Below are 18,063 nucleotides of genomic sequence, written 5' to 3' on the forward strand. Positions count from 1 at the left end.
ATACAGGGGTAAAGGATCATCAGCACTACAGCTGACTATAAAATGAAATTAAAGTCTCTGGGTTTGCTTCTTCTCCAGCTTCTCAGTTTAGTTTGGAGAATGGACAGCCACTCTTGCACCTAAAGAACAGGATGACTCCAGCTATTGATCACTGTATTTTATGCCTGGACATTATTTATTTGATCCTAATGCAGAGCAGGAGCAAGCTCAGGTGTCTGCTGCCTTGTGACTTTGCCATAGAAGTTGACATTTGCTGACTGCAGTTATTCCACAGTGCTGGAGATACAACATTTATTTCCTAATATTAGGGGAGACCACCTCTACTCAGGCTGGTGATCTTACAGGACTCTGTAGGAGAGGAGGGCAGTGTGGGGTTAGTTGGATAGTAAAGAATTCTGACTTCTGTTTTCCTCTTATCAATTTGGCATTGTATACTGGCAATATATTTGCTGTAAGAGAAATAAAACAGCCGAAAATAAAGATGAGGTGATAAATAGCATAATTTTTCATGCCATCCTAGCAAAAGTAAAATAAATTAGACTCAATCCATACTATAATGCAGTGAGAGGCCACAGTCATCTGTAGGGGAGGCAGAAGAATGTAAATTTGTTTCAGAGAAAAGTCTAAAAGGCAACTTGACCACGTGGAGGAAAGATAAATGACAGAGGAGGGCACTTTAATGTAGCAGATAATAGGATAAAAAATATCAAGCTGCTGGGAAATGAAGGGACACAAATTTAAATTAAACATAAATGAGGGTAATTAACTCTGGGAACCAGCTATTGAGGGAGGCAAGAGATCTTTTTTGTCAGGGAAGCCCTTCTAAATATTTTATATGTTAAGTGCTGGTCTTAATTTAGTAATTCTGGGGATTATGCACATAAAAACAACCAAACAGAAACCCAGCTCATTAGGCATGTAGAAATGAAACAGTCTTTGTGTATCCTTTAGGAATTTCATTAGTTCAGGCTTGGATTGTTTTTTTTCAGGCATCATTCCTGTATAGTCAACAAAACCAGCCTATTAAAGTTGATTTACTGCTCTCAGCTTTTGCTGGTGAGCATTTCAGCTCACACACAGTTTTACTGACAGCTCTGAAAGGTTGAAGTGAGCCAGTCTGGATACAATGGTCTGGTTTTGGTCAGGTTTTGGTGGTGTAATTCATTTATGAAGTTAAATTGATTGACCCCATAAGGTTTCAAAATGTATGACTCATGTCTGGAGAAGCTATCACAGCAATAAGTTTATATATTTAATGTTTGAGGATCCAAATGGTTGAGGATTTTCTTTAATTTTCTTTTGTGTCTGAATTGAATTGGCAGCATGTAAAACATCTTCCTTCATCTCCTTTTTTTTTTTTTTTTTTGGTAGCTTCCCTTGTGAATTTCATCCTTTCCAATAATATTAAAGCTTTCTTTTGAGCAATGAAATAACATGTTCCATCAACAGTCATACCAATGAAGCCAAGTTGCCAACTTCTCTGTGTCCTTTCTTTCCATGCACTTCAATAACTCCAGCCCCACCACAACAGCTGCACAATATAGCAGCTTTCTGGATGTCTCCTAATGTTGGCCAAGAGCCAGCCCTAGGCCTGAAAAAAATAACCCAAGAGCCAGCATTTGGTAGGTCTGAATTCACATGCATGCTGAATAAACTCAGTATGTGGGATACCTTCCCACCTCCTTTACCATGGACATGAGCTAGGGCTTCTGCTTAGCTGCCCATTGAAAAATATTTAGATATCAGTTGTTACTGAGGTTTGCATCCTTCTTTTGGACTTTGTTGAAATGGGACAATGTGCTCAAAATTGAGCTGAGGGGGCAAGGAGGAAAGATTTGACATGGGACTCGCAGGAAAAATGGCTCTGTGTCCTCAGTTCCTCAGGATTTCTGACAACAGCAGTGGGCAATGGACCAAATTGGAAATTTGGTTCAGCAGAGTACTGTGGGACACAATTTGCTGGCGAAGGGCTCTTTAAATCGACAGTGAAATTTGATCTGAAGTGGCCTCGGTGCCAGCTGCAGTCAGTCCCGGTTACAGGCAGGCTTACTCAGAGCAGTGCCCATTGTCACTCTTACTGGTGGTCAGACAGCACCCTGGTAGTGCTGCCCTTCTTGAAGCAGCCCTTTCCCTGGGGCTGACTGGAAAGTCTTGAAATATCATGGATGAACAGAGTAGTGTCTTGCTTAGGTGGCAGAGAGCCATGGTTGACCAGGGGGAATTACTTTTCTCTCCTTCTGTGATGTTCATCACACTGTCCTGTCTGGTTTTCCTTGACTTTTGCTTTATCCGAGGTGAGTGACCAGCTCACCACAGACCAATTTACAGGCCATTGGAAACTGCCCTCTCCTTTCTAAGCAGTATTTTGTATATCTGTATCCCAGAATCCCTCACTTAATCTTGCTGATACTGTTCCTGCAACTGCTGTCTCCAGTGTATCCCCAAGGGAGACTTTCTCCTCTTTCCTCTTGTCTCTGCTGTGGCACTTGTCTGGCCTGATCCTCCTAAAAATCTGTAGGACTTCTTGGGAGATGATCCCATCTTACCTTGTCTTTCCAGGCTTTTGTCCATTCCTTTGTAAAGCAGATTTTTATCCTGTGGTTGTTCCTTAACTGCTGCAGGACTCCAGCATCCCATGGCAGAGATTCTGTCCCTTCCAAAAAGCTTCTCCTCTCTGGGTGCACTTAGATACTTTGCACGTGCAATTACTGCAGTGAGTGCACGAAATATTTAAATGGTATTTGGTATGTGCAGTTGTTTTACACTCTGCCCATGGCACAGACTGTAGGTAGGTTTGTAGGAAAGTATCTCACACGGGTGAGGAGCATCCAGGATCTCAGTCCTCCATCTCTGAGTTTAGAAGCCTCTGCTGTTTGAGAGAAGATAGTTCTTGGCACTAGTAAACCACACCCCCTCATCTCTGAGGTGGCCAGTTCATTATCCATTTGGAATTTTGGTTCCTTCTCCACCTTGGTTCATTCCAGTGACATGGAAATTGTTGAGTTAAACACAGCATAAGAGAAGCCTGATAAGTGCCTAGACGTTGTTGCACAGGAATACACATAATGAATATCTTCCTTGAACAGACTCTCAATTAGATATGCCCCAGAGTTCTATCTTCCATGTTTTAATTTGTATGGAAAATGGCCTAATTTAAGCTGATTGGGAGCTAACAGGCCCATGCGTGTCATTCAACAGCCTGGAATTCCTATGCACTGCAGGGTACAGGGTATTTTATGTTGTTAGAGACCAGGGGGAAGGAGGAGAGTTAATATTCTGTGCCTCCTGGAAGGCAATCCACTTGTCTTAATTGATGCCTCATCGTAAATACTCCTATTGTGTATGGTTTGCTTTCATTCTAAGTGAAGTACACATTACTGATGGTTAGTTGAAATGGCTGCAGAGAGAATACAGCATCTTTAACTGCTAGGCTTGATTCTGGCACTGCACAGAGCTCTCCATCCACCTCTTGTTTTATATTTATTGTTTCAAAGGAGAGTTAGCACAAAGAGAGGCTGCTGTGTGAGAGAGGACAAGTTCTAATTTGGACTGTGGAAAACTGGAGAGGTGGATGCAGTCAAATGCTTGATTTCCCTGTGGCCAGTGCCAAGAACGTCAGTGTTAAAACCTGCTTGTGGCACCTTTGTGCCATACACTGAAGATCTCATCACACATGACACATAATTAACCTGCACTTGCAACAGGTGGCCAGTGACATCAGCCTGTTCTGAGGTATGAGCTGGTATCCGGGTAAAGGCTGGGTAAAGCAAACACACCTCCTCCAGCAGCAGCCACAGGGCTCCCAAATGTCCTGGCCTCTGCACATTCTCCTTGACAGGAGCAGGAACTGTTATCATTAGTATGAGAAACAATTACTGGCTGCAGTAAGATTTTCACAGTAAGTGAGGTATAGATTTCCCTTATCTCCTAACACCTGTGTCTTCCAACAGTAAATATACTGGATATGGGATTCTATACCATCCTCTTTGCCTTGCAACTTGTCTGTCAGGACAGATAAAATCTGCCTGTTCTTTGATCTAACACTGATGTGAGGTCATTATTCTGGCTACTGTGAGAATCACAGAGCAGACTAAACTATTTCTTTGATTCTTTGTCAAATCCCTTTGCACCCAGCAGTGCCCATGGAAATCCAGAGAGCGCTGGCCAAGTAAAGTGAGAGTATTTGTTTCCTGTATGCATCTACCTCCCTATTTATATCTGTCCCTCCTGGAAAAGCACAGAGCTTGGAGGTGCTGGGTTAGGCAGCAATTTTCCTTTTGCTCACAGAACTATCTTTGCTGTGGTCTCCCAAAGCTTTGATTTGTTTTTCTTAAACAAGATGAAAGCACCAAGTCCCATTTCTTGTGGTTTCAGCTACTTAATCCAGGCTTCTTTTTTCTCCTCTTCTTCATGTAAGCTTGTGCCTGGGTGCTTTGTTGCTCTAGAATTTCTCAGGTTGAGAGGCAGATCTCAAACTCTTCGAGTCTTTCACTTCAGTTCAGCCAGACATTCATTGCATGGTGTCCATGCCCTCAAGATTTTGCAGGATCAAAGTTGCTGAGTGACCACTGAACTTCACCCGTCAGGTCGAGAAAGATATCCTGTAAGTTTGCCGTGTGCTCTTTGCTTCCAGGGAGCACTCTGGGTTTGGGCTGGGACAGCTGCTGAATCAAAAATGTCTGTGGTATTTGGAGCTTTCATGTTTCCCCTGTTTAGCTGGAGTGTGCCTGTGACTGCAGGAGGGTAATAGATGTGCTGGTGCCCCGCTGCCCTTCTGGACACAGCAGACAGCAAGGCTCCAGTGAAGCCATAAAATACACTCCTTTTCTGCTCCTCATGAAATTCTGAACTGTTGTTCTCCATGTGGTTTGGATCTAACTTTTACTTCCTCAAACAGTGGTTGCCTGACGCCCATCTGCAAACACAGACCTTATGGTTTTGCATGCAAAATCCGCCAGGCTGCTTTTTGACCTATTTCCGGACATTTCTTTAGCATAATGCTAAATCCCTTATGTTTTCATGGGCCTGTGAAGGACAAAATGTGTTATTGTTTATTCAGAACAGTTTTTAAGTCCTTCAGGAAATACTTGAATGCAAAAAAGCCCATGGACCATCAGCTGATGTGGGTCACCAGGTACTGATGTACCTGAGAGGCAGAGATGAGCTGCAGCACAGAGCCTGGGCTCTGAGAGCACGGTTGGCCAAACACCATTGAGCCCAAGGGGAAGGAAGCTCTGGTTTCTGGCCAGGGCAGTATTGTTCCCATCACCGTGGGAACACAACAAATGGATGTGTAAAATACACGTATTTTACAGCATTCAGAAATGATGGATGTGTTCACATCCTTCCCTAACATTATCGTTGATTTTTAACTACCATGTAACCAGGCAGCAACAGGTGCTTTGTTCTTTCATTTTAGCACAATGGATTCAGAAGTCCCTGTTGGGCAAGACCTGAGTGGCCCTGGGGAACAAAATAGCTCTCCTGCAGCCTTGGCTGGAAGCAAGAAAATCTGAAGAGAATATGGATGCTCCGGTATCCAATATCCAGTCTCAGTAACATCACAGCCCACTCACTCTGGAGCAGCTCATGTATTACAGGACAGACCTCCTAAGTGAGATGTTCACATGAGCTAAGAACCCACATTTCCCAGATTTTTGAAAGAACCTGGATCCTGTTTAGATAACAGAATAAATGGCCCTGGTACACTGAGAGTGTTAAAGATGAGAAAAGGTATTGAAGAGTTTTTGAGACAGGGTAAGAATTTTAGCTGACATGCTTAAGCAATCTGTCTCCTAACAAGAGGAAATCACATTGAGAGTTTTAAAAGGCATCTAAGTGATGATGACTGTCAGGTACCCAGTGCTCACTCGACTGAAATTAATGAGAAGTGCAGAGATCTCTTGAGCTCCCTTAAATATGCTGCAACCAGACCTGAGCAGCTGTACTAACCTTTTCCACTGTCTGAAGCTCTGGGGCCTGTGGATGGATGGAACAACATTGAAAATGTGTGATTGCTATTGTTAATTACCTGATCTTTATTATCTGTCCTGTTCATGCAGTAAATGTGTTATAAAAGAGAAGGGGATGTCAATATGCTCCACATGAAACTCAGCATATGGGCAAGTTACTATGTTGCATAAGACTTTATGTTCCTTAGAAACTATGGAACGAGGCTCCTGTGCTTTGTCTTTTAGGAACAATGTTTAGTTAAGCTTCTGGAATAGTTGTCAAGATGTTTATGGGCAAAGAAAGCCCATAAAAATGTTGAAGATCATCAAACTATGTGAACTGTGAGTTGTGTAGTAGTGGACACTCACTGACTGCATCCTGTAAGCCAGGAAAAACAAAGTTTAAGTGGGGTGGGTTCAAAGCGGGAAAAAAGGATGAATTTGGAGTGCAGACTGGTTCTGCATTATTGTTACAGAAATGTATGTAGAAATAATACTTTTACGAAATAATCGAGGGGGAGAGTTAATTGAAAACTGCATTTTTAGGGAGCATTGACTGTATCTGGTCTTTTTACCATTATAAGTCCTCCAACAGTACAGCTCTTACCATTCAGTTGCCATTAGGAGAGATGCTTGGAAGCTGGGACAGCCTCAGGAGATGCCCTGGAGAGTGGATTGCAGTGTTCTGAGAAATCACCCTGTTCCCCACAATGGATACAGAAAATCAAAAGCATGCTGTATTTTGGTCACAGGATGTTTTATAAAAGGGCCGTTATAGATTCAGATAGCTACTCTCAAGAATTGTAAATGCTGTATGGGACCCCAAGAGATTACTTACTTCACCTTCCTGTCGTTAAAGAGCTGTTGTGATGGCGATGCCATGGTCTCTGTGGGAAGGCTTGATTGCTTTACAGTGCTTCCCTATCTACATAATGTCTAACCTTAGCACATTAGGAGTCTGAACCCATGATTTCTTGTCTTACCCAGAATATTCATGAAGAGCAGATTATTTCTTTACTGCATTCATCAAGCTGTAAAAAATGTTGCCATATAAAAATCATAGAATCATACAATATTTTAGGTCAGAAGGGATCCCATGGAATTGCCTAATCCAACCTCCTGCTCAAAGCAAGGCTAACTTCCAAGGTAGCACAAGACTTTGTCCAGTTGAGTTTTGAGTATTTCCGGGGACAAAGATACCACAGTGTCTCCAGCCTCCTTAAACAGGAGGAGGATGACCCTGGATTGGCTCAGCCTTTTTGTAACAGGATGGTGTTGTGTTTAGGTAGCTGATTATCTCTGCCTAAGTGCTGCATTTTGCATTTGAGTACCATACCATGTGTTTCTGATAGTATTTCCAGTTTGGCAGACCATTTTGAATTACAAACCTTTAGCATACTAACAGCCTTTCCTGGCATCATGATGTCTGTACATTCCATGGTAGAGCTCTTTTCTGAAAACATAATGCTTCTGAAAAAAACCCACCCACTTTGGTGGGTGGACATAGTGGTTCAATTTGTTTGCACCTCTCTCCCAGAGTGAGAGGTACAGAAGCGTATAGAAAGCATCAATCTGCATTAGTCTTTGCTAATAATTGGACTTTGTAAAAATAAAACAGCAAATGGAATCAATTCAAAATCTATTTAAGGGTGATTCCAGTGTGTTCAGCACGTTTGAGATCAAGCATGAGACAAGTTAGCAGCAGAGACAATTGATCTGGGGGCTTTAGAGAGAGAAAGAATGTTTAAGTTGATTTACATAGAATTATTTAGTTTTTTAAGTCATGGTTTGAAAGCTGGCTCTTGGTGGGAACTCTGCACACAATGAGCATGTTTGGCTTTGAGCACATGTATCTGGTTTTAGTTAAGCCAGACTGGCCACACTCATTCCACTCTGCTCATGATCTCATTCCGTGCTCCTTGTCATGGTATCTGCACACCATCCAGCAATATATTAAAGCATGAGTAACATGTCTTATGTTGATTATTCTGTCACCAAGGGAGAAATGTGTCTTGTCTGGTAGGGAACTCAGATCGTTTTAAACAAAGCTGTATACTGATGCTGGAGGAAAGTCAAGAGCTGCGCCTTGTATTTGGAGGAAGAATTGGCAAGGTGTCTGCTGGCCCTTTGGCAAGGCCATTTTGGGACTCAGACCAGCTACAACCAGAGAAAACCATGGTTCCTACACTGCTGAGCTCTCCCTGCACTGTGGAAAGGCCGTTTGCCCTGCTGCCAGCATGATTCATCAGCTTTTATGCTGTGATATTTGGGGCATCTCCAAATTCTCCTATTAGTCCAGGAAGAGAAACGCTCCTAACAGTCTTTATTTTGCCTTTAATAAAATGACCAGGTTGGTGTTAGAAAGGCAATGTGCTGTGTGTCAGCCAAGTGGAAGAAATGTCTCCAGGCTGTAGGGAGGAGAGGGAAGGCTTGAAAAACTTGTTCAACTGCTCGGTGTTCATATCTGTGTGTGCAGTGAATGAGCTGAACCCTGTGCCCCTGCTGGGCTTGTGTTCAGCGTGTGTTACCACAGGGCAAGTTTTCTGCTTCGGTCATCTGTCATACTGGAGGGGAAGGGCTCTTGCTAGTAGCTGTCATTAGAGCTGCATCATTCTCTTTGCTTATTTACTGAGCTGAACTCCAGCTTCAGCTGCCATCTGTGTGATAAAGGAGGTATCTCTCTACAGAATCTCAAGTGTGAGAGCACCAAAGCCCTTTATAGAATCTGATTTAACTTCAGCTTGTGCCTGGAAGCAAAGTGCTCCTTTTTTTGGAGAGGGGTGAAACTGAGGGACTGAAGGCTGAGGCTAATTGCTTCTTCTCTCGTATACAGTCCTCAAAACAGATTTTGACTCAAACATGACCCCTTCCCAGTTCCCGTGTTCCACTTTCACTGCTCAGTCTTGTTCTGTTAAAAAGAGCAGGAGAATCTGTGCTTTTGCTGTTTTGCACAATCCACAGCTGGCACTAGTAGTCCCCGTCTCCCAGGTTTGGTCAGCAGCCTCCCTGTAAATAGGAACTGAAGGACCTTTCTGGCACATTGGGTTTTCCTGACCTCCCACTGCTGCGTTTTCTCTGGAGAACAGTCTCCAACTCATTGAGGACACTGTGGATCCAAACCCTCCATGTCTCTGGCTCCTTATATGGTAACATGAAGAAGTCTCAGCATTTTAGTTCTGATTTGGAGTTACCCTGGTTGTCTTCTCAGCTGGGGAACTAGAAACTTTAAAACCTTAGGCAAACTGGTTGTTACCACCAGGAAACCATCCCCTTTGTTCAAGCACGTGTGTGCTGCTGTCTCACCACTGGCTTAGCAAGGACCAGGCTGCTTTGGCAGCAGTGAAAGTCCCCTACCAAACCTTTGCAGAAGGTAGAGTTTTAAGCATTCCAGTTTTTTTTTTTCCTTCTGGAAGGGTCTTTAAGATATGTGTTGTTATAACAGCAGAAGAAAGAGGCTGAGATGGAAGGAGAGTGCCAGACAGGCTGTGGGACAGAGGTGGCTTCACTGGCAGAGAGCACACTAATAAGGGGTTGATGGTGGGCAGGGAGAGCAGGAAGTAATGGAGCTGGGGACATCTACGAGAGACTTGAAGAAGCTTTCCACTCCTGAGCCATCACATCCAGACATGCAAGTGGAGAAAACACTCCTGAATGAGGGAGAGGTGTCCTTGTTCATCCTAGATCCAAATGCATTTTAGCAACTTTTCCCTACCTCTGACAGAAACCACCCAAGAAAGAGGCAGAGCAGTGAGCATAACTAAGGTTTCCTGACTGCCAGACCCTCATGCTTGTTTCTGGAAAGTCCTTGAGTGACTTTGCATGAATTTATTGAGGCCTGGAGTGGTGCAGTCTTACAGTAGGTTAGCAAAGAGTGCCTTGACAAAGGGATGTGTTCTTGTGCTGGAGTCCAGCCCACCCTTCCGCAGGCTGTCCCCTCTACTGCTACAATCCTATGGCTGGCTCTAGTACTGGGGGCATACATGAGCATGAAACCACAGGGGAAGTAACTGCACTAAATGATTTGAGACGCATTTAAGAGCAGAAACAAAGGGTTATGGAAGCTGAGGGAGCTCCAGCAAATTTCAGGGGTTGTGGGAGTTTGATGTCTGTTCAGGACCAGCTGCTAGCACTGAAAAAGGCATATAAGGATTCTTTTATCTCCTCCCTAGATTTCATGCTGATGAGACCAATCCTGTCAAGCACTGAGAGCTGCAAACCCTGCCATGTATCCTCAGTGCCTTGTCAGCCTTAATTTTTAAAAGTAACCATCGATTTCTTTCACGGCACAGGTTCCACCATTTTAGCAGAGCGGCTGGGATTGTCGACACCGAGCTCGCCCCCATCAACACCCAATTCCCCCACTGTCCTCTGCAGTGGCGTCTCTGGCCCCTTATTGCCAACGTGTGGCTCTGGCCCCCTCTGCAGCTCTATCAGTGGTAAGAGTGATGGGATCCCCTGCTGCCTTTCCTTTGCCTCCCTTCATAGTCTCACACTTGCCTCCCAGAAGGGCTCGAAAACCACAACAATCAACAGAATATTATTATCCCATCAGCTCCCCTGGGGAGGAAGGGATAGTCTCTGCAAGGGCTATTTTCAGTCTGTTTTATGTGGAAGCCGCTTGGATGCCTAGACAGCAATATTTCTCTAACCCTTTTCATCGAGAAAGGTCCCAAGGGAAGCAGCGGATTTTCTGCTGCATGCGTGGCCCTGTAACACAGAGCTCCTTCTGGGGAGCTGTGTGACTCTGACATGTCTCACACTAGCTTGGACTGGAGCTAAAGGTCTGCCTACACCTCCCCTTTCTCCCTTCACACACCTTCAGTAAAACACAGTATCACTGTTTCTAACGTGCCAATGAAGCACAGCGATATTTAGATAAATGCACGTGCAGTAAAAAAGTGCTGGCTGTTCTGCAGCACTTTTAAAACTCCAGACACCTGCATGATCCCAAGGCATTGATGGTAGGATACATAACTTACCAAATCCTTGCTGCATGGGAACAGCTGTGTCTTGGCTTGCTCCTTGTGGGCAGCAGACCCCAGTAGATGCTGCCTTTCTTCTGCCTTGAGCTTTGGCATGTGAACCAGGACTCGGTGAGTAGGACAGCAGGTCACAGGAAGGAACTCTGGTCCTGGAGCACGCATTTCTGCTAGGTCTTGGTTCCTCCCTCTGTGGCTGCCAGGCAGAAATTACCTTGGGATGTCAGGAAGCAAGAGGAGTGACCATGTTTTTTTGTGTTGCAGGCACAGCTCCCAACTCTCCAGGCAGCTTGCCTGAGTCACCCATCTCCCCGTCCGTCTCAGGGCCCTGGGTAGACGAATGCACCATCTGCTATGAGAACATGGTAGACACGGTCATTTACTCCTGTGGACACATGTGTCTCTGCTATTCATGTGGGCTGAAGCTCAAGAAGATGGCCAATGCCTGCTGCCCCATTTGCAGACGGGCCATCAAAGATATCATCAAAACATACCGCAGCACTTAGCGCAGCAGCAGATGCCGTGGTGGGGACTGGGCACGTGGGGAAGAGGCTGTGAAACAACACAGGGCTCAGTCTTTATTCATCACCCAGGAGATTCAAAACCCATCACCCACCACCACCCTGACCTCCTCTTCCATGGACAACAGATGAGACAAACTTAGATGCTGCTCTTCTATGCCCCAGGCAAGTCCTGGGGCTGAGCTCCAGTGTCAGGGAAGTTGTGATGGACTACTCTCCCTTGTGGATTTTAAACTTTATTTAAAAAAAAAAAAGCCAGCTGGTGCAATCATCCCTTTCTATACCATGCACAGCAGAGGGGAGTCTCCACTCTTTAGCGCAGACAGCAAGTGGTAAAAGGTTCAGTGCTACACATCTCCTTCCAGAGGCACCCCACATGCAGAGACAGCTTCGCAGAGAAGAAAGGAGCAATGTGTTCCTGTGTGCAACCAGCCTGACCAGAGAAGGCTCCTTAGAAATGACGGAGCAAGACAAGCATTGACCCAGCGAGGGAGGTGCAGTGGGCACACTCACAGCAGAGAGGCTGGGGCCAGTGCAGAAAATAGCCCAAGATTTGGGAAGGAAAACCCACCCCGTGTCTGCAGACAGAAGAGCAGACCCATGGCAGTCCCTCAAGGGCTGTCCCCAACTCCTCCATTGCCATCCTCTGACAGAGGCTTTCCTGGTGGGGTTGGCAACGAACACTGGTAACAGCTCTGCTCCCTCTCCCAGCAGCGTCTCCTGGTGGGGTTGGCAACGAACACTGGCAACAGCTCTGCTCCCTCTCCCAGCAGCGTCAGCCACCTCCTGTCAGCACCCCGCAGCACGACGAGCGGCTCCCGAACCCCACCGCCCCCAACCTGCGCGTGGGCCCCGCGCAGCACAAGGGATTCAGCAGCATCTCTTCTCCCAGGGTCCTGTGGGAGAGGAACACGCAACTCCCTCACCTTTCTCCCCCTGCCATCCAGACAGCACTTGTGAGGAAAAATCCCAGCCTCACCGGGGAAGAATGTATAAACCCACATGTCTGTGGGTTACCTTTACTGGTGACTTTATCACTGTGCTTTAAGACAAAACCAGCCAGGTGGTACTCAGCTCTTCACAGCCACACCGGCAGAACACAGCTATGTGCTAGGAAGTAAGGAATGAGAAAAAAAATAACCTGATGGGTTTGGTTTGCTTTGGTTTATTTAAACAAATCTTCTGCCTGAGTCAGGAACCCAGCTGTGCCCAGCAGCAATGGTGCCCCCATGGTTCCCATGCAAACAACTGCTGCTCTGCCATGGCCACAGGTGTGCCCAGGGCTGCTGGCCCTCGGGGCTGGGCTGGGTGGCTGGGCAGCAGTAGGAGCTATCTGCCTCCCTTCCCAACCCATCCTGATGCCTTCCCAGGCTGCAGGGGAGGGAAGGACTGTGTCTGGGTCCTGAGCAGGGGGTCAGGGCTAGGGTGCCACAGCAGTGGAGTTTGCCCCCACCACATCACCCATGTGGCCAGACCAGGGAAGGCTGTGGAGTCACACCCTTCCTGCTGAGCTTTTTCTTGCACCTGAGCATTGGCCATTGATGGGATAGGGGGGTACAGTGTGGTGTAGGGATAACAGCATTTTATGCACACAGGCACATGCTATGGGGGACATCATGACCCCCTCCCCCCAGCAGCAGGTGGGTTTTCGCCACGCACACTGGCAGAGGCTGCTCCTTAAAATACCTGGAAAATACATCCTTGCTCTGTCTCTCAAGGAGATGCAAAAAGAGACTACTCACCGGGGAGCACGTTGTCAAGCGTCTCTCTGAAGGTGCCACCATCACTGCAGCCTACCCAGGGGTCTGCAGCTCCCCCCAGCCTGCCCTGCGGGCAGCACTAACTTGAACACTGATACTCTGGGTGACAGGGATTTTCCTGGCATACCTCTGATGTACAGCCCAAACCCAGCCCTGGCCCCTGGGCCAGCTGGCAAAAGCTCCAGAGCTCGTGGCTCCCATTCCCAGATGCCCTCACCGAGGAGCAGGAGGAGGCCGGTTGGCAGAGCCTGGGGGAAGTCAGAGCAAGGAGCATGGCTGGTCCTCAGGCACACAGCCAGCTCCAGCTGTGACCAGCATACACAGGGAGCCTCCTTCAGTAGTTACACAAACTCCAGAGCAAAGATTTCAAAAAAGGGGGAACCCAAGGGGTAAAAAAGTGTTGAAATAGTGGATGTGGGGAAACGTGCAATAAGCAGCCTCCCGAGCCTTCACCACACCAGTGGGACCAGTCCTGCTCCATGCAGGGAAAGCCAAGGGGTAAATTTTGTTTTTCAAGGAATTCCATCCATGGGTACCAGTGCAGTGGTGTAAATTCCCTTTCTACTTTTTGAATTGAGAGTGTTTTAATATATTAACTGTGTTTGTTTTACTGTGGACCAAACTCTTGGAGTTAGGAGAAGCTGAAAGCTCCCCCAGCAGCTGAGTTCACAAATTGGGGTTCAGTCCTACCCCTGCATAGGCTGGCCTCCAGCTGTAAGCAGGGATGAGAAAAAGGCTCTCTCCAGGGAGGAAAAAAACAAACCAGCAAAACCAGTAAAAATAACAAAAATCCTAATCTTTTGTTTTGTTTGACCGGTGTAGGTTCCCATGTACCTCTGTGTTGTGTCATCTGCATTTCATTGCTTTACTTTAAGATGTTTTGTGTTCTGTTTAAAGAGAAGAATAATTCATTGTGAAAAAATTGGATAACTGTGATCGTGAATAAAGTTGATTTAGATATCCTGCAGCAGCATGGGTGACTGAGTGTTTACCACTTCTTAAGAGCAGCAAAACACAGTGGCCAGCACAGTGAGAGGCTGAGGTAAAAGCAAGGGTAGCATTAGAGCTTCTTGCTTAGGGGGAGCTGGGTGGAGAGATCTCAGGCTTTCCTTTAGTGCTTGAGCATGGGAGGGCGCTGGGACATGGATACTAATATCACCTTGGTGAGCACCACACACACCTAAGGAATAAAGGAAGTAAAAGCACGGGCTAACAGCAGTCCTGGAAGCTTAGGCCCCACACTCCTGAGCCCCTTCATGCCCTCCCCAGAGAGAAGTCACAGCTTCTTTACTCTCACTGCCTTGTTTACAGTCTCTTCTGTAACCACAAGAAAGGGCCCTCCAGCAGCATAAGAAAGAGAACGTGGGCTGTGAGGAAACCCAGGACATACTGCTCAGCCTAGGAGGGGACAGGCAGGGTGGCTGAAGATGAGGCAAAGCAGTTCCATCCCAGCCCTGAACTGAACAACATGTTGAGAAGGCCCGCTGACAATCTGTGGTCTGGCCAAGCGAGATGCTGAGGTAAGATGCAGATGCTTCCTGGGTATGTAGCAAGGGACACAAGGACCCAAAGCAAATTTGGATTCTCCAGAGGTCATGGCAGTTCCCTTAAAACCCAACCCTCTGCTGCAGGTATCTGCTCAGGAGCACACCAGCAATACAACAAATGTGAGATTTTCTCCTCATCTTTTTGTTTAACTATTCAGTAGATGAGAGACTATCTGGATCATGCTCTTGTCACAAGACATACTTAAGGTGGCGTCTTCTCCCTCAGTGTGGATGCTCCATCTGGCAAGAGCTAGGAACATCCCAGGAGTGGTGTCCTCAGCCTCTCCAGCTGAAGCCATTCCACTCTAACAGTTCCTCAGCAGCCTAAAACATCCCAGGCTGGGTAAAGCAAAAGCACTTCTCTAACCCAGCTTTCTCCAACACCCGCCTGAGGAGATCTCAGCTGTTGGGACAAGTCTGCACAGCTGTGTGCTGCCCTCCTAGAGCTGTTCCAGGTCCTGCTTTCCCTGGGACAGGAGGACCTCTAGTGGGCCTCGAAAGCCTCTTCATTCCCGCAGGAGCAAGGGACAGGGCTGCACAATACAGAATGCTCTAGAAACTAGCGGTACTGACTTGGCCGGGGGGCTGAGCCCAAGCACTGCCGCAGATTAGCATAAGTGAAATGCTAAGGCTCGGGGCCAAACTCAGATCTTCCCCTTCCTTGGCATCAGCAAGAGGGACCATGGCACATCTGCCAGGTTTCCCCTCCGCCAGCCTCAGCCTGTGCAGCCCCTCAGGCAGCCGCCACATGCAACAGCCCCAGGGAGCTTTGCATCCTCATCTGCTGGGCATCGCTGCAGTCACCCTGCCCTGCCCTGCCCTGCCTCCCCAGGCCATCGCCATCCCCTCGCCACATCCAAACCAGAGCTGCAATTTCGCCATTGCTCCCGAACTCTTCTCCACCAAGGGCAGCTGTGGTGCAGAACTGACTTTCCCTCCACCTCACGCGGGGCTGTTCCCGGGGCCGAGGCTGTCCCTGTGCCCCATGCAGGGCTGTTCCCGGGGCCGAGGCTGTCCCTGTGCCTCACGCAGGCTGTACCCAGGGCCGAGGCTGTCCCTGTGCCTCACGCGGGGCTGTTCCCGGGGCCGAGGCTGTCCCTGTGCTCCATGCAGGGCTGTTCCCGGGGCCGAGGCTGTCCCTGTGCCCCATGCGGGGCTGTTCCCGGGGCCGAGGCTGTCCCTGTGCCCCACGCGGGGCTGTTCCCGGGGCCGAGGCTGTCCCTGTGCCTCACGCAGGGCCGTTCCCGGGGCCGAGGCTGTCCCTGTGCCTCACGCAGGGCCGTTCCCGGGGCCGAGGCTGTCCCTGTGCCTCACGCAGGGCCGTTCCCGGGGCCGAGGCTGTCCCTGTGCCTCACGCAGGGCTGTTCCCGGGGCCGAGGCTGTCCCTCTGCCCCATGCAGGGCTGTTCCCGGGGCCGAGGCTGTCCCTGTGCCTCACGCAGGGCTGTTCCCGGGGCCGAGGCTGTCCCTGTGCCCCATGCAGGGCTGTTCCCGGGGCCGAGGCTGTCCCTGTGCCCCATGCAGGGCTGTTCCCGGGGCCGAGGCTGTCCCTGTGCCCCATGCAGGGCTGTTCCCGGGGCCGAGGCTGTCCCTCTGCCTCACGCAGGGCTGTTCCCGGGGCCGAGGCTGTCCCTGTGCCCCACGCAGGGCTGTTCCCGGGGCCGAGGCTGTCCCTCTGCCTCACGCAGGGCTGTTCCCGGGGCCGAGGCTGTCCCTGTGCCCCATGCAGGGCTGTTCCCGGGGCCGAGGCTGTCCCTCTGCCTCACGCAGGGCTGTTCCCGGGGCCGAGGCTGTCCCTGTGCCCCACGCAGGGCTGTTCCCGGGGCCGAGGCTGTCCCTGTGCCCCACGCAGGGCTGTTCCCGGGGCCGAGGCTGTCCCTGTGCCCCACGCAGGGCTGTTCCCGGGGCCGAGGCTGTCCCTGTGCCTCACGCAGGGCTGTTCCCGGGGCCGAGGCTGTCCCTGTGCCCCATGCAGGGCTGTTCCCGGGGCCGAGGCTGTCCCTGTGCCTCACGTAGGGCTGTTCCCGGGGCCGAGGCTGTCCCTGTGCCTCACGCAGGGCTGTTCCGGGGAGCACAGCCCGTGGCAGGCGAGGAGGAGGAGGAGGAGGAGGATGAGAAGATGCTCCGAATGGTCCAGGAGCTGCAGCGCTGGTCCGGCATCGCCACCTGGTGCTCAGTGCCCAGCCCGGGACTCGTCCCCCGATCTTCCAGAGATCGATTTTGACAAACACGGCAAATACACTAAAGTAGGACCATAAGAAAATCAGTCTTGAGTGCAGCACGATTCTGGTAGTGGTTCTCAGAGAAAAATGGGCCAAGAAGGGCGCAATAAACCGTGAGTTACAGTGTATAAGGGGATACATTAGTAAATAGTGATTGCACCAGCCCCCCAAAAAACCCTTTAAAGCTGGTTGGCTCACTAGTGCAGCACGAAGGGAAGAGGGGGCACAGCTTCCAGTCACGTTTGCCACTATGTGCCCAGGACTGTGTGCTGCATCAGATTCAATTCCTGGCATCTTTCAGAGACCTGGGGTGCCCAAACAGGACTCCTTGTGCACCATCTACCTACATGCCAGCACAGAGGAACATCTCCTACAGTCGGGCTGGGAACTGGAGAGCTAAAAAACAACCTTGTTACCCCTCTACTATTAAATCCCTTGTTATAACCTCCTCCCCCAATATATCCCCTAAGCCACTGCCTTTGGCATCCCCAAGAGATGTCCCTGCTTAAGGAGAGGGGATCCATTACCAGAAACTTCAGTTTTCCCCATCTGCTGCTTTGCACAGCAATGACCTTCTACTTGTTGAGCTACTTGGGGCTCCAACCTTCAAACACAGGTAAGAGGAGTCAGCAGTGCCTGGAAACCTTGCAGGATCAGATCTCAGTATCCCAGGTTCAAGCACCACCCGCTCTGCAGACTGCACACAGGGCTCATCCCACCTTGCAGAGCAACTCTGATCACAGAACCAAAGGACCACTTTTGGAAGAGTATGCTTTTTCTTCTTATTTTGAACCTATCCTTCTCCAAAAAACATCCTTCCTTGAGTACTGTAAACCTTAAGAACTTGCTCAACACAGACAGAAGTTCTTCAGGTTTGAGGGCTGAGGTGACATTTCCATAAAATTTGTGGAATAGAAAAAATACAGAAAAGCGGCATACAGTTACAACTTCAGCCAGGGAACAAGACAAGGTCCTGTATCCATGTAGCCTAAGATGAAATTTGCAATTGCATGAATGCACAAATTACAAGTTATCCTGGGAAAGATAAATTCAGTAGAATTCAAGTGGAATCAAAACAGTGCTG

At 48.6% G+C, this 18,063-nt stretch overlaps 1 protein-coding gene across 5 annotated transcripts in view; it reads left to right on the top strand.

The window, feature by feature from the left end:
* The window catches only part of NEURL1 (neuralized E3 ubiquitin protein ligase 1), a 144,797-nt gene extending 130,645 nt beyond the window's left edge, over positions 1 to 14,152 (top strand). For all 5 annotated transcript variants that reach the window (XM_040072075.2, XM_040072077.2, XM_058421656.1 and 2 more), the window contains exons 5-6: positions 10,241 to 10,387; positions 11,195 to 14,152. In XM_040072075.2, the coding sequence (XP_039928009.1) occupies positions 10,241 to 10,387; positions 11,195 to 11,436 (389 nt within the window). In that variant the 3' untranslated portion in view covers positions 11,437 to 14,152. The remainder of the gene's footprint in view (positions 1 to 10,240; positions 10,388 to 11,194) is intronic.
* Positions 14,153 to 18,063: the final 3,911 nt, after the last annotated feature.

This window comes from Hirundo rustica, chromosome 8 (assembly GCF_015227805.2).
Source record: "Hirundo rustica isolate bHirRus1 chromosome 8, bHirRus1.pri.v3, whole genome shotgun sequence".
NCBI classification, from domain to species: domain Eukaryota; kingdom Metazoa; phylum Chordata; class Aves; order Passeriformes; family Hirundinidae; genus Hirundo; species Hirundo rustica.